Below are 15,761 nucleotides of genomic sequence, written 5' to 3'. Positions count from 1 at the left end.
CAGACTTAAACAAACAAATTAGATTAATGAATTTCAGATAAGTCTTAAAAGAATGAGTGCTTTCAGTAACTGCCAAATGAAACCTTGCAAAGTCACTATTCTAAGTAAGGGACACGTCTTACCTGCTAAATACACTGATGTCCACCAGGGGTCACTCATGTTCTTTCAATCTCATTACTCACGTTGGCATTAGCTCATAGTTTGAGGCCTCGTTCACCATGACGTCAGCCCTCTTTAGAAATGACGTTTAGCACGTAGTCAACCATTTACACATGCATGCCTTCTCATCAATCAGACATGGTTTGATATGTAATCGTCATTAGCTACAATAAGGCTTTCATTATTGTAAGAACAGCAAGGAGAAAGTTTCTAATAAACTCAAGGAATCTGAGACACAAACTGTAATGGTCATACAAAATGATAATTGTGGTATCCATCAACTCCACAGTTAGCAGTGGAAAGGAGAAATTGTACTTTATCACCATTAAGGCATCAAGGTTTTCATTATTTGAACTGCTCAAAAATGTAATGTTTCAAAAACTTAAATAGGCTTATTATAAATTACTTTTATCTGCTTTGTGTTGGAAATTCTGTTAAGTAACTTTGAATATTATTAGAAGTGCTTATTGTTTTGATCAATTAGCAATATAAGGCAACATGCTATGTTTTTTTTTTATATCATTGCATTTATTTGCTGCATCTGCTTTGGTTTTAGATTCTGTCGTTCCATTTCATTGCTGTCAACCTCACTAGTTTCCTTCCCTCTCATGTACCTTGTGTTTCTTCAAAGACAAAAATATTCTTGAATCTTTTAGTGATCACGAGGAGATTCTACCATGTTTCCTTGTCGTTTCACCTTACCATCTCTTTATGTACATGTATATGGAAGTTCTCTGCGGCCAGTTTAATTTAAAACAGTCTATTTAAAGGTTCAGTGTATATAGAATTTAGTGAAATCTAGTGGAGACGTTTCATGTTGCAGCTGAACACCCCTCACCTCATCCTCCCCTTCCAAACATGAGAGGGAACCTTCAGTTGTCATAAACACTCAAAAGGTGTTTAGTTTGTCCAGTTCGGACTACTGCAAACAACGTGGTGGCAGTATTTAAATATAAAGGGCCCATTCTAGGGTAGAGAAAGCAATTATTTGTACTGTTTAGATGAAATACACTTTTTCAGGATTATTTCATATTCAGTTTCTGCCAATAGATCCTCTACAGTCTATCATCCTCTCACATAAATCCTACACACTGCTTTACAGACGAAAGCCTTCATTCAGGCGGTGAGGTGTGTCAAGTCTGTGTTATTCACCTGAACGCATCACCCTGCTGCAGGTGGTTCAGGGCGTGGCCTCCTCCCCGGTGAACGGGGCTCGCAGCGCGCATGCGTGAGACGGAGAAGTGCGTTTTAGTATGATTACAGTCCAGCGCGGAGAGACACAGATTAAACTGCTGCACACAACTGTTGTTTTAATCCGCGGCCCGAGGAGATTTAGCGACGAGAAAACACCGGGTTTAAACCCAGCAGCCATATTGTATGGAAAAAAACGACGGGAAGGTTGTTGTCGCCGGGAAAAAGAGTGTTGTCCTCCTCAGACTCGGGAGTTTAGCGGAGTTTCATGTTGTTTCTCAGTGGCGGAGGGTTTGTGACGGACAGCGAGCCCAGCAGCTGGTGGAGGAGTCCACGCACCGGGACTAGCTTTTCAACCCTGTTTTCATCCGCTCGGTTAGAAACGTGTTGAATCGACCATCGGAAAGATGAAGGACCGACTGGAGCAACTTAAAGCGGTGAGTGATGTCCGGGAAATGTCAGGTTGGCTTCAAGTGTCCGTCTCGGTCTCTTCCTCTTCATGGGTCGTTTCTTTGAACGCGTTGAAAAACACATTATGGAAGAAAAAAAGAGAGGATCAATTCAGATTAATAAAAGCCCCCCCCCCCCTCCCCCATTTCCAATTCACTTTTTAATCAAACCTTTTGGATAAATACACAATTTTGTCCATTGGAGCCAACAGCCTACCCTGTGATGACATAACTCCTGATGTGTGTAGTAAAATGCAGGTTGTAAAGAGAGTCATCTGTTTAAACATCATTTCCAGTTTCTTTTACATGCAGCCATGTTGTGTGGTTGGATATAATAATAATTATAAACGATAATAATGTTAATAATGAGAAACTTAAATTAGGTTTCACCTTTCAACACCCAGCTACATTGTGCTTCACTTGTGTAAACTATTAAATTAAGATGTGATCTAAACTGTTGCTTATTATCTTCTTTACATTGCATATTTAAGCTGCTGCTCTGATAACCATCGCTTCCTAACATGATGTAGACATGTGCGTACAAATATGATCATTTCAGCTTCTCATATGTGGTGGGTTGGTTGTTATATGTCAATGGAAATTAGACATCATGGTTGTGAGCTGATGGTCACACAAATTCTTTTTTTTAGAACTGTAATATGATTTCATAGACAAAGTGATTATCTAAAAAAGAAAACAGAACGGTAACAGAAGCATAGTTACAATGGAACAGTCATTCTTTACAACTGTAGTCCCCCCCAGTGCTAGGAATACGTTAAACCATTGAAAATACTAGAATGACTCTTACTAGAACTCTCACATTCTTAAGAAAAAGATAAAAAAAGGATAGACTTAGTAGAAAGTTGTCAAATGGATACGGGATCTAATGTTCGGGTTGATTGTATCTGAGTTCAAAGGCCCAAACAATCCATTCCCATGTCTCAAGTCATCAGAGTCAGATTATTACGATTATTAAACAGAGTCATCACTGGCAACAGAGGTTTCCATTTTAATCACCTTTTCTCTATTCAAAACCAAGTTAATGACAGTAAATACACTTGCAGGGGGGGGGGGGGGGGGGGGGCCTTGATCCTTTTGTAACCCAAGTCGGGATGTGTTGCCATAGCTACTCCTGGCCAAATATTTGCCCCCCCCTTCCAGGCGTCTGTATCTCACACAGTTGGCTTCTTTTCAGGGCAAAGAAGTGCAGATAGCAAATGAAGTAGGTCAGTTATTTGTTGGGAGGCTATGTTAACACCTGGAAAGTCAAATATCACTGCTTCCACCCCTACACTATCCAGGATGCATTCCTCAGTTAACTTTTTGTTATTCTCCCCCGAATTGAGGCTGTAAATTGTGTGGTTTGGGTGGGGGCATGTATTCCTGTGAATGTGGGCTCATGCCACCAGCGTGATCATGTCACCTGACATACCTTAGTCCTGGAGAAGCTTGGGAAAGAGAAGCAACATGAAGCCAGGAGCTTAACCTGAGCTTTGGCTCTTTGAGACAGCTCACGCTGGAAGTCGTTTAGTCACGTTATGATATGGCTGGCTGCTCAGACCATTTTAAACAAAAACATCAAAATCTCTAGTTAGTTACAAGTTAGCTGGACAACTCTCAAAAGACTTGAGTAAAGCTCCAACTACAAAAATATATTGGGTAAATATTTTTATTGAAAAAATGCAAAAGTGTCTCCTTTTGATGAAAACTGAAGTTATCTGGTGGTTGGCTGCAGTATTGATTGTAAATCCATCCTCCTTCATGTTGGATGGGACATGAGGGAAACAAACACATCAAGTAAATGTTTCTGTCATTTTAGATAGTTCTTCAGCCTTATGTTTGTTGAAGTTTGGTTTTAAGTAGTTATTTGATGCTGTAAAAATGGGCGGAAACGTCATTAATTAACAGCTGAGGCTGAATTGATATTTGTTGAGCATATGTGTTGGCAAGACCCAGATACCACGGCTCCATCCCCCGATTACATCAGCACAGACTCTGGCTCCAAATGCGCAAGATGGCAGCTTTCATATCCGAGCTATTACGACATTTCTGTATACTCGGAGGAAGAAGAGATGCGTCGTCTGTCTTCTTTACTGTCTATGGCCAAAATAGAATCGATGAATACAATCTTAACTTGCAGTTAGTCTAAAGGCTGATGTCCATGTGACAGCTCGGTGTTCTTCATCCTTTCGGCTATTTTCAAATGTACTTTCAGTCAAAGCCTTACCCTCCCTGCTGTGTGACTTTCCTCGGCGATATGGCTCCAATACCAGCACACTGAATGGGGGAATTTCTACCGGCACAATCGTGGTTTTTACTGTGGCACCTGCACTTTTTTAAATCCCTTGTCAGATTTCAGCATTGCATTAACACAAGTCCTGATGAGAGTATTTTGGCTTCTGTCACCAGGCCGCTGTAAATCCGACCTCAGGTCCCTCTCCTGCTGCTGCTAATAGCTGGTGGCTCACTCTCTAAACCGTCCTGTGGGACAGTGTAGTGCACGGAGGTGCACCTAAAAAATAATTATTTAACCTGCTGAATGGCTCTTTTCCTAGTTGAGTCTGTAAAATGCAAAGCACAATTTTGTGTGACACTACAGGTCGCCTTTTAATTGCGTCAGACCTGCTTTACCACTGGCTTTTTCCTGCTCTGCTATATCCTCCAGAATAAATGAAGTATCTCCAAGAAAAAACACACTGTTTAGCCAGTTTGCCAGTAAGCAGTTTTTTCCTTCCACTGTATTAGTCACTCTTAATGGATCACGATTATTCATTTCCGTTTGCTGCATGTCTAGTTGCTGGGGCTCTCCCAGCAAAACACACACTGTAATGGTGGTGAAAACACCAACTCCCACACGGCTTCACAACGTCTACACAACTTTTCTTTCAATTGTCCGATAGATTCATTAACAAACTATTGCCGCTCGACTAGTGTAAACATAATTTTGCCCTGTATTTTATCCTGTTGAATGTGTTATGCTACTGTTTCGTCCTTTATGATCCCCAGTGACAAAGTCTGCCATTTTATCAGCTCTGTTTCCTTTAGATGACGGAATCACAGGAAAGATAAGTGAGCCAGAGGGTTGGCCCTGTGTTTATTGAGTTTTGTGCATGATAATGAGTCAAAGAGGTCACTCCATTTTTATTATACATTTGCTCTGATGCTTATAGTTTGTGTGTGTATGCTGAAGTTAATTTTATTGCGGGGGTGTAAAGGCCAACCCAAATGAGCTCTGCCATTGTACTTGTGTATGTGTCTTTCCATTGGTAAGATCCCTCTTTATGTAGTGTCCCATTTGATCAGACTTTCCTGAATCCTAAAGCTGTCATCTGATTGGAGGTCAGATGACATTGTGTGTAAAGAGAGCCAGTCAGTTTTATGACCATCTGTATTTGTAAAGCTGATGCTAGTTGAATCTATCTGCCGCAGAGTAAAACCTCGGCTCAGTCATTGCCTTGTTGAGAGGAATTATGCAACCTGACATATGGTGCTTTGTCTGCAGGATAAATGTCATTAAATGTTTTGTATAAAAGCAATGAGCCTGTATCCGGGGTCACATTTCTGTCCTTCACGTGCAGCATGTGTCGTATTTTCTAACATGATGCCAAGTCGTCCAAATGTTATCCTGGTTGTGTTTTTTAATGTTTTCATGATTACACAAGCTGTAACTAAGCATGAGATTATAGTGTTTGTGTTGATTTAGTAAACGAAAAAACTAGAGAATCTAATTTGCTTCTGGACGGTTGACTGTGAATTAACATTTTGGCACAGCTGCTTAAAGTGGAATTAAACCTAGTTTGTTCACAATTTATATATTTATATATGGCACAGTGATAGTGAGTGTGTTTCTTTCCCCTTTGCATCAGACATTATTGCACAAACGCTGTAAAATACTTGTCAGTTTGCAAAAAAACCTTGCGAACATTACATATCTCACGATCGCACAGTTAACAAGCACAACTAGTCATGAAAGGTTAAACTGCATTACACAGCTAACCACCCACCCCCATTCAGTGTTAGGAAACAGTACAAGGTTACTTAGTAATGATTACATTTTTTGATCCAAAAGAATAAGCATGTGTGAGGTTGTGTGTTCGGCTCAAGTCCCTGAATTTATCTTTTAATCTTCGAACCAGAACAGGTGCTTCCAAGTTGAGTCATAAGACCAGTGAGTGAGTTTAACAAAAATTGTTGTAAATGTTTTCTTGATGACTTCGACAAAGTCACTGCCTCTGATGGTTACAGTCAGTATCAGCCAGCTTACATGAAAGAACCTGCGTCTGTATGTGTGTGTTGGTGTGTGGATGTGTGGGTGTGTTGGTGTCTTTCCTCTTATTTTTGCTGAATGAGAGACACTGGAAGGAAACGAACGCTTGCTCTTATCTTGCTGCTGCATAAGGCTGTGTGAGGGAGCATAATGTATTGGCCAGAGGTTCAAAAACAAGCAGCGTGACCTGTGTGCGTGTCCGGGGAAGTCTCTGTTCCCATGTGTTGTTAGTTACAGCAGGCTGAAACAAATGGTCCCAGGCTGCATTTGCAAGTCAAATTGTAGATGAGGGGCAGAAGGTTAAAGACAAACTAAAAGTCTGCATTTTAACAGTTGTAGTAAAGGTTTTTGCACAGAGAGCAGTGACATTATTTGCAGACTGTTTATTAATTCAATTTCTCAACATTTTAATAGAGTACTTGTGATTTCTAAAGGTCAAGGTGAAACATTCATTGTTTTATTTGACTGAAAAAACTGTCCTATCAAATAGAAAAGCTTATATTTGAGAAGCTGGAGCTATCGAATGTTTGGCAGTTTTGTTTAAACACGTTTTTTTCTTCATAAAATATAGTTACAGCTTCATAAATAGGACACTTTATTTTTTTTACATGTTACAGTAAATTGAATATCTTACAGGATTAGACTGTAAGTCCTAAGCTAACTGGAAACATTGATGTAGCCTTGATGTAATCACCACGAAGTAAAATATTTCGTCTGCCTTTATTAGTAAGCAGGAATACACAAGAACTACTCTACCAATTTCCATGACATTTTGTGGAGGGGTGGGGAATGACCCATGATAGAACTCAATACATTTTGGTGCATGTCCGAAGCAGGTCACAGCACCATGATCCCCCCCCCCCCCCCCTCTTTGTTTAGCGTTGAATAATTCTTAAAGAAAGTAATCAGGCATGTATAGGGAAGTATTATCTTTAAATGTGTGCAATTTAGTGCAGCTTAATTTAATTTCAGGGGACTGTTTGGCCTTGGTGTAGGAATGTGCTCTACTTAGTTTATATTTTATAAACTAAACAATCATTTGATAGAGTAGTCATTGCAGCCCTAAATCAATGCCCAGTAATCGTCAGCCGACCAACAGTGATTCAACAAGTTAATTTAAAAACATTGTACTGTGCATTGTGTAACCCAGTGAGAAACAGGAATGCTGCGACTTAAACCATATTTTGAAGTGTTGTACTGAGATTTCCAGTTTAGAGATGGAAACTAAGTCAGGTGATATGAGAGCGTGGAGAAGTTCACAGGTTGGTTTAACATGTTGAATGCTTTGTACTGATTAAAAGGAGGGACACCACCGAGTGTCTTCCATGCTAGACAGAAACACGAGTGTTAAGGGTGTAGTGGCAAAGCCCAAGCTAATCGGGTGTTTAGTGTACACATGTTTGACTTTAAATGCATAAGTAATCAAACGGGAAGGAACACATGAAGCTTTACTTCCTACTCCCCACCCTCTAACTCCGTCACAGCACGGCCCGATGATGTCTGTTTACACTGCAACTGAGCTGTGGTTTCTTGAAGTCAGTTGAAAACAGGTTGAGTTCCTGGAGCCTGGCCCTCGTCCCTCACCATGTAAATATTCCCCAGCCGGGCTGAGCTCTGTGTGTACCCACTGTGCCCTGTGATGCTTTTATGACTTCAGCAGAGGGAAGCTCTCTGATGAATTTAGTGTTGGCTGATTCGGATCAGTCCAATGTTTAAGGTTGACGTATTCGTAAAGAGCTGCGAAAACCAGGAAGCATTACATTAGAATGGCCTTCTGTGGTGGCTCCTTGTCTAAATGCTGCTCAGTGTAGGCTTCCTTCCCTGATTAGAAAATCTCATCTGGAAAACACTTGGTATATTTAGACAGAAATTGTGGAATTGAAAGTTGATATTAATACAGTATATTTGAACATCATTTTTCATTTAAAATGTTTGTATTGGCTATAAAAATTCAGACTTTGTGTTGGGATGATCATAGGAATGTTGATTTATTTAGAGAATACTTTTTTGGGACTATTGAGTAGGTGGTCATAGATTTTTGTGTACTTACTTATATTTTATCTAGTTTGTTCTGAGCTGTTGGTGTAGCAGCTTTCAATAACAAGGGAGTACAAGTTGACATAAAACAGAAATACATTCAGACAAGATATAACAGAATCATAAGGCAATTTAATGAACAGAGATGGGACATAGAAACAGTAAAACAAATTGAAGATAAAAAAAAAGAAATAGTCATAAATTGCTCTACAGAAACACATCTGTCAGGTTTTCTGTTTTTACCCTGGTGACCACAATGAACATCAGGGTAAACCTTTAATCCCGAGGCGTTGATGACACGCTTTTTATTTATCCTGTGCGTTTCAGAGAAATACCCTTCACACGCTCTCCGTGTCCAGCTGGATGTAGTGGTATAAGTGTGATGCAGTCTCTTCCTTTTTCTTCTCTTAGACTTGTGATCAAGATGACGAAGACGTGGAGATTGCTGTGGACAACGCAGCCTTCATGGACGAGTTCTTCTCTCAGGTGACTCTTACTGTCACTGCATTAAAGGGGACAAGTTGCTGTTGTTTAGTAATTGGCATATGTTGTGTAATTTTCTAAATTCAACTTTTGTGTTTCAGATCGAGGACATTAGGAACAGTATTGATAAAATCGATGACAACGTGGCTGAAGTCAAAAAGCTCTTCTCTGTCATCCTTTCTGCTCCCACTTCAGAGCAGAGTAAGATATCTCATCCTTTACAGCCGAACATTTATTAAAAATGTAGTCACTTAGGGTCCCATTAAGGATGGTTTCCTTCCCAGACCTTCACCCTTAGTAATGTTTTTCATTTACAAGCTGCATTTAATTGTTTGTGTCCCAAATTGAATTCTGTCCTACTTTTGCTAAGAAAAACTCAGAAATATTCTGGTACCCCATCATTAAACCTTAATGGATTACTTGAATTGATAACTTAAAGAAATATTATATAGATATGTCATTAACTGATTTGAAAATGTCAGAGAATCCTAACTGAATACGCTGACTTGTATCTTTTCCTTTTCAGAAACACAGGATGAACTGGAGGCAATCACTAATGACATTAAGAAGATGGCCAACAATGCAAGAAACAAACTCAAAAGTGAGTCTGCTTCACACACACACCACACACACACATCTCAGAATAATGGTTGATGTTTTTTTCCGATATAATGTGAAACAGTGAATTGAAATGTGAAGTTAGAACATGTGCTGTGTAATGCTTGATCATAAATTAGTATATTGGTTTGTTTCCAGCCATCGAGAGGAATCTGGAGTCGGAGGAGCAGGAGAGGGTCTCAGCTGACATGCGGATACGTAAATCACAGGTAAATGATGCGCACCTTAACTTTCAGTTGGTTCCACATAATTGTTGTCCCCCCAGGTTTAATATTTTACTTACTGCTACGCTATATTATATTTTCTCTGTTGTCTCCCAGCATGCAGTGCTGTCAAGGAAGTTTGTGGAGGTAATGACAAAGTATAATGAAGCCCAGGTGGACTTCAGGGAGAGGAGTAAAGGACGGATTAAGAGGCAGCTAGAGATCAGTGAGTGTTTCCCACATACACAGCATTAAAGTCACATGATGGTCCTACTGTATTCTTTGTCATTTACCCTTCACATTTCATTTCTCCTTTCTAGCTGGAAAGCAAACCACGGATGACGAGCTGGATGAGATGCTGGAGAGTGGGAATTCTGCTGTCTTCACTGCAGGGGTAAGACTGTGTGCTTTTAATATCCACTTTGTTGTTGACACTGGTCATACGGTCAAGTTGTCAGTGGCTCAGGAAAAACTCAAAAGGCCTGTATCAACAGGTTAAAGATTAGCTGTGCTTGAACCTATTGGGCTCAAAGTCAGTTTGCTCCTTTGGGCCTTATTGAGCCCTCTGACCCTCATTCAAAGATATAACAGCCAAGTGGTGTTCTCAAAAACAAAAACAAATAGAAGGAGACGAGGATCATTAACTTTTCAGGCAAGAATGCGGCGTATTTTGAAGTGGGCTGTATGAACAAATGCTCAAACATGGTTTGCAAGAATATGATGACACATCATGACAGAGAGTGTTTTGTTGTTTTGTTTCAGCTGCATGAAACCGCTGGTAAAAAGAGAGCAAAGTACATTTCAAATAGTGAGAAAGCTTCTCTGTGCACAAGGTTGTTTCCAGTACAACCTGAGAAGAATTTCTTTCACAAGGACACACAATGTAGTTTGACATTCTCCGATCTGATAGCAGCTAAAGGCTTTAAAAAACGTGCCTCAGCCAATGTGACCATGAATGCAAATAGAAAGGGAGAATAGAGAAAGATTGGGATGAAATAGTATCAGTCCTTTATATTACCATGTTTTCTTACTACAGTCCTAAAACCAAAATTCTAAATTGACCAACTTTGCTTCTTTATAAGTCAGCAAGTGTAGTGACACTGAATTCATAAAAGAAAAACAACTGAAAGAATTGAACTGGTGTAATTTTACCTTGGTAAGGTTCTTACAGTCCCTTTGTATTAGGATTCGTATTTAGGAAGATTTATTCTGTTAAACATAAAAAGGTTTAGTAGAAAAACTAATGTATGGTCCCTATAGTGAATTGAAAAGGATAGGATTTTGATATTCTCTCTTCTCCACAGATTGTGGATTCTGGGATATCTAAACAAGCCCTGAGTGAGATCGAATCCAGACACAAAGACATCGTGCGTCTGGAAAGCAGCATCAAGGAACTGCACGATATGTTTGTAGACATTGCCATGTTGGTGGAGAGCCAGGTACACTCCTCCACTCGTTTGATCAGCCCATCATATTGTCTGCCCATCAGTTACCTCAGTAACCTAACACCTAATCCATTCGTTTATTCACTCCTTGCATCGATCCCGGACTCTTATCTGCAGCTCTGTTTAATCCAGACTGTCTTCAACTATTTTTCTTCCTGTTTGTTTCTCTTCTCATCACTTCTGTGGTCTGACCATCAACCTGCGTCTGTCTCTGTTTCCTCTTTTCCAGCTCCATGCATTTCTTATACATCTCTTTACTGTCTCTTTCCACTGCCTCCTCCATCTCATCACCCAACACTGATGGAATCCACTTTAAAGCTTTTAGTAAGATGTATGAATTCTGCATCATTGTAGAACAGAGCAGACTTTGCACTACCATCAGAATAAACACGTGTCAGTAACTGTGTGTTTTTATGTGTACATGAGTATAACAACATATCTCTTGCTGCTTACACCATGCTTTCTGAGGGAAAAGCTTGTTTGAGGTAAGGAACACTGCACTGTTTGTGTTGGGTGGGTTTTCTGGACTCTTGTTTTCTCAGCAAGAGAAACTGTCTCAACCAACTCTTGACCTTCACCATTCTGTATTTTAAGTTTATTGCTGGAAGAAGTTTGTTCCAAAGAAACTGAGCAATATTATCACTCTGAATACTTGGCTGTGACATTTACCCGTGCATTAAAAGCTAAAACAAAACTGGAGTCATTATTCAAACTGAACTAAAAGGCCCGACAGTACATTAATTCAAGATTAGATAAACTCCGAGATGTGAGTTCCCTAAATGTGCCAGATTTTTCTCAACAAGATTCAAGAAATATTTCCTAGGGAGATTGTGAAGATTTTTAAAACATATCTCACAATGTTAAAGAATGGAAACTGTGTGAATATCAATAGTGTTTTTCACAATATAATAATAAAAAAAAAGATTAAGGACAATCCAAAATTCTTCAATGAACCTCGAACTTATGAAAAATGTGTTTTTAAACAACTCTACTACTTGTGTTCTACTGGTTGAGTTGTTGCTCTGTATCTTACTGTTTGTGTTGTGTGTTTTTCAGGGTGACATAGTAGACAACATAGAGCAGAATGTATCCAAGTCACAGGACCACATAACAGTCGCTAAGGAGCAGACCAAAAAAGCTGTAAGGTACCAGACCAAAGCTCGCAAGGTAATGTGATTCAGCCAAATGATGCTCCAGCTTGCTCTGGCCTCTTCCTGTTTTTTTCTGCTTACTTTCTCTACACACTAACACTTTTTACACTGTTTGACACAGCTTGTGTGGACAGTTCTCACTCCCTCACCCTGCACCCACAATACCAATGGTGCGCAACTGTTGCATTCGTTGTGCTTTTCTTTTCTTTTTCTTCCTCTGTCTCACTTGTCATATTTATTTTCTTGTACTTTTCGTAACCTCTCGTCCCCGCGACCCACGTTAGGGTGGAATGATTGAAAGGATTGAGAGCAACATGGACCAATCAGTGGGCTTTGTGGAAAGGGCTGTAGCCGACACTAAGAAAGCAGCAAAGTTTCAGCAAGAGGCTCGCCGTGTGAGTGACTACGGTCCAGAACAGCAGTCCGGTTTCCCAAAAGCAACCGTCAAAGCTTTGTTTTTATGGTTTTAAAGAAGAATGTCGATGATCCTGAAATCACTGATCTACAAATTTAAATACAGGGGATGAGAAATGAAATAGACGCCACAGGACTAAGACTGAGTCAGATTCAAGTTTTATCTTACATAACAATTCATAATATTCAGGTGTTCCTTGCATGTCGGCCAATGAAGCACATGTTTCTGGTAGAATCTTTGTTGCACAAGCCCTTTTTCTCCTGTATAGTTGATACTCCAATATAATTGCAATTAAAAGTGTAAACAGCTTTAATCAAAGATTGCTTTTGGGAAACCTGCCTAGCGACATGACGACCATCCCATCTCCATCGAGACCCCGATCTTCACCTTGTTACGTGTGATGATCCCCCCCACCTCTCCTGTCCTCTTGGTCCACACACACACAAACTCACACACTTACATACATGTTCTACATTTAACTATTTTTCTCCCAGTTCTTTCTCTTCAGCTTTAACCCTAACTTTGTCTCTGTTTACAGTTTGCTCAAGACGTCTGCCTTATTCTCCTTGTTCTTATTCTTTTGTTTGTTTCGCAGTGTGTTCGCTGTTCTCTCTGCTTCAGTATGTGGGAAAATAACTGTTGAACTGTGACATTACCATAAAGTCAACATTGTTGTGCCAAGTGAAAACTGGTTTATCAGACTTCATTGAAGCGCAGTGTTTGGGTGGTTACCAAGCAACAAAGAGAATAAATGAAGCTTGATAAAACCCTTTTTCCCTCACAAAACGTGTTTTAATACTTTATAGTGTACAGCAATAGTTACAGTAAGGATCACAGATAGGTATATAGAGTATAATTAATGTTGTTTCAACACTGAGAATGATCCTGATGGTGCTGTGTTGGTTGTTCCCAACAGAAAATGATCATAATAGCGGTGGTTGTGGCGATCTTGCTGGCTGTACTAGCTCTCATTATCGGGTTGTCAGTGGGACTGAAGTAAAGCTGATGATACCTGAGTAAGAGGAGAGCTAAGGGTGAGTAACTCTGCAGCAGATAACTCCTGCAGTGCCATGTTGGGTGTGTGTGGGTATGAGGAAGACTTTGGAAAAGGGTTTGCAGGTTCTTTATCTCCGGCTCCCTGAAGGTGTCTGTGTGTTTTTCCTCTGTATCCAGAGGGTTTAATTAAGGTGTGTTTGTGTGCCTTTGAAGTTATTGGGTGTGTGTGGTTTTTTTTATCCCATTCTGCATCTCTTGCCTCTGGTTCCTGCTAAACAAACAAAGCAGTTCTGACAGTGGGTTAGTCACACACCGTTTTAAGCTGGTGTTTCGTCTGTGGGCAAGTTTCAGATTCCATGCTGCTCCTCGCTAAACGCTGCTCTCTCTTTGTGTCTCTCTCTGTAGAGGATGATGGTTATTGGTGCCGTCTGTGCTGTGGTTGTTCTCATCCTCCTCATCGTCCTCACACTAAAGCAGGACCTCTGTGTTACTGCCAATCATCAGTTCATTCATCGTCACTCCATCCTTCCCTCCATCAGCTGACCCACCAAAGAAAAGTTTGATACTGGTCACCTCAGATGGATACAATCATATTTCATCCAAAGATCATCAGTTTAAAACTGCACCAAGAGTGGAGGAAGGCTTGATGTGACATTGGAAAGCTGGAAAAAAGAGGACCTTAAAGAAATGCATAACAAAATATTTCAGACTTTTGAATTACTTTCATCATTCCCTTCCGAACCATCGTACCTGAATTGTGAGGGTTTGCTTGACTCCTTCATGCAGCTTGGACAGTTTTGAGGTAGCTCTACTGTAAATGAGGAAACATGACTGATACTGAGGTGAGGTAAAATTCCCTCTGTCCTATCTACACGTGGGCGTAAAGGGAATTGAAAAATAACTGATCGTACAATTGAGTTCCTCATACATGTGTGAGTATGTGTGCATATACGTAGTATCACTAAACATTTCATTGTGCAGCATTCGGTGCCAAAGAAGCAGTCTGGAAGTTTTAGTCAATCTGAAATTTATTAAGTCCCAGTGAGACACACAACACCTCCACTGTCTTCATGCCTTTCCTTTATGAGCCTCGACACATTTGTGATCGAAAAGCTTGCTACTGTAATGAGTATTTTATTAGTTTGGAGGATTTTCAGCACTTTCACATTTCAAAATATGACTTAATTTTTCTGATTAGGCTCAGATGATAATGTAAATAATATAATTGTTATATTTTATGAATATCTGGCCTGAATATGAAGCAGATTCTTCAGTTTTATAGAGCATGTTAGTTTAAATGTTAAATTTGTGAAGGATGATGCTTATAGAAACACATTTCATGGCTGGGCAGAGCTAAGACGAGCAAAGAAGGAAAAGGGCTAGCGGCATAAACATGCACTCCTTGCTTGAATATTTATCTGAACACCGTAGCACTATAACATTTGAAGGCATGAGCTTTTACAGACGAGACAGTCTGTAAAAACATGTTGTTTTAAAACCACATGATGTAAAAAGACAATGCTAATAACACAAGTGGCTCATTTGCCAGCGGAGCCAAAATAGTTTTTGTATTTATTATGCGTTTTGGTGAAGTGTTGCTAATAAAGTCACACAGGATGAAGTGTAAATGGAAATTTTAACTAGAAGTATTGTGTCAGTGGCAGGCGGCTCTGAAACCACTGTGAGATGCATTTTCTGCAATGTTTTAGGTCTCATAATATTTCTACTACAAACTTACAACTCGGTTTATAAGGTACAGCAATAATCCAATCTAATACGACAGCCCTGGTTGTTATAGTTTGTGGTCAGTTTTTGGCTAAATAGTTTGACATGTCGGTTAAACTTAGTGAACTTGTTGTAGGTTGTCGTTTGTGGTGCTGTTGAACTGTATGCCTTTTATAGGGAAGAGATGAGTCTGCTCTCACTTGTATGACTATAAAGACGTATAATTCAACAAACCCAGTAAGTGCAAAATATTTGCATGTTTTTTCCAGTTTCAGTCCCATGTTTTCTGAAAAGTCAATGACTGGATTAAGTATACATGTTTAGCAATTAGTGGAGGATTTCCAGCCGGGCTGTCGTACAAGACTGATTTAGCTGTAGCTCCATGTTATAAATTTGCAGTTGAGTTCAATTCTGTTCGTTCATCATCATTTCATTAGCTCATTTTTGGTGGAGAGAACATGTCAAACTTTCAATTTACTGAACCACAGTGTACATATGGGCATGCTGTAGCTTTATAGGGTAGTTAAAGCAGCTTATTAACTACTGTATTATACACTGGTTATATCAGGCATCAGAGAGAAGAGGCAAGGTGATCCGTTTTAATCATTGAACACATCAAAGG

At 39.8% G+C, this 15,761-nt stretch overlaps 1 protein-coding gene across 1 annotated transcript; it reads left to right on the top strand.

Moving 5' to 3' along the window:
* Positions 1-1,391: 1,391 nt before the first annotated feature.
* On the top strand, positions 1,392-15,054 carry stx3b (syntaxin 3b). The gene is made up of 11 exons (XM_053428880.1): positions 1,392-1,787; positions 8,515-8,589; positions 8,688-8,787; positions 9,113-9,187; positions 9,343-9,413; positions 9,525-9,633; positions 9,728-9,801; positions 10,712-10,846; positions 11,909-12,019; positions 13,335-13,452; positions 13,820-15,054. The coding sequence occupies exons 1-10, from the start codon at positions 1,758-1,760 to the stop codon at positions 13,416-13,418; spliced, it is 864 nt and encodes a 287-aa protein (XP_053284855.1). The 5' UTR covers positions 1,392-1,757; the 3' UTR covers positions 13,419-13,452; positions 13,820-15,054.
* Positions 15,055-15,761: the final 707 nt, after the last annotated feature.

Source organism: Pleuronectes platessa, chromosome 8 (genome assembly GCF_947347685.1).
Source record: "Pleuronectes platessa chromosome 8, fPlePla1.1, whole genome shotgun sequence".
Classification (NCBI taxonomy): Eukaryota; Metazoa; Chordata; class Actinopteri; order Pleuronectiformes; family Pleuronectidae; genus Pleuronectes; species Pleuronectes platessa.
This window is presented reverse-complemented; position numbering and strand designations above follow the sequence as displayed.

Coding starts and splice junctions, on each gene's coding strand:
- stx3b (XM_053428880.1), top strand. CDS start 1,758: ATGAAGGACCGACTGGAGCAACTTAAAGCG. Junction 9,188..9,342: donor TGCAAGAAACAAACTCAAAA/GTGAGTCTGCTT, acceptor GTTTGTTTCCAG/CCATCGAGAGGAATCTGGAG. Junction 10,847..11,908: donor CCATGTTGGTGGAGAGCCAG/GTACACTCCTCC, acceptor TGTGTTTTTCAG/GGTGACATAGTAGACAACAT.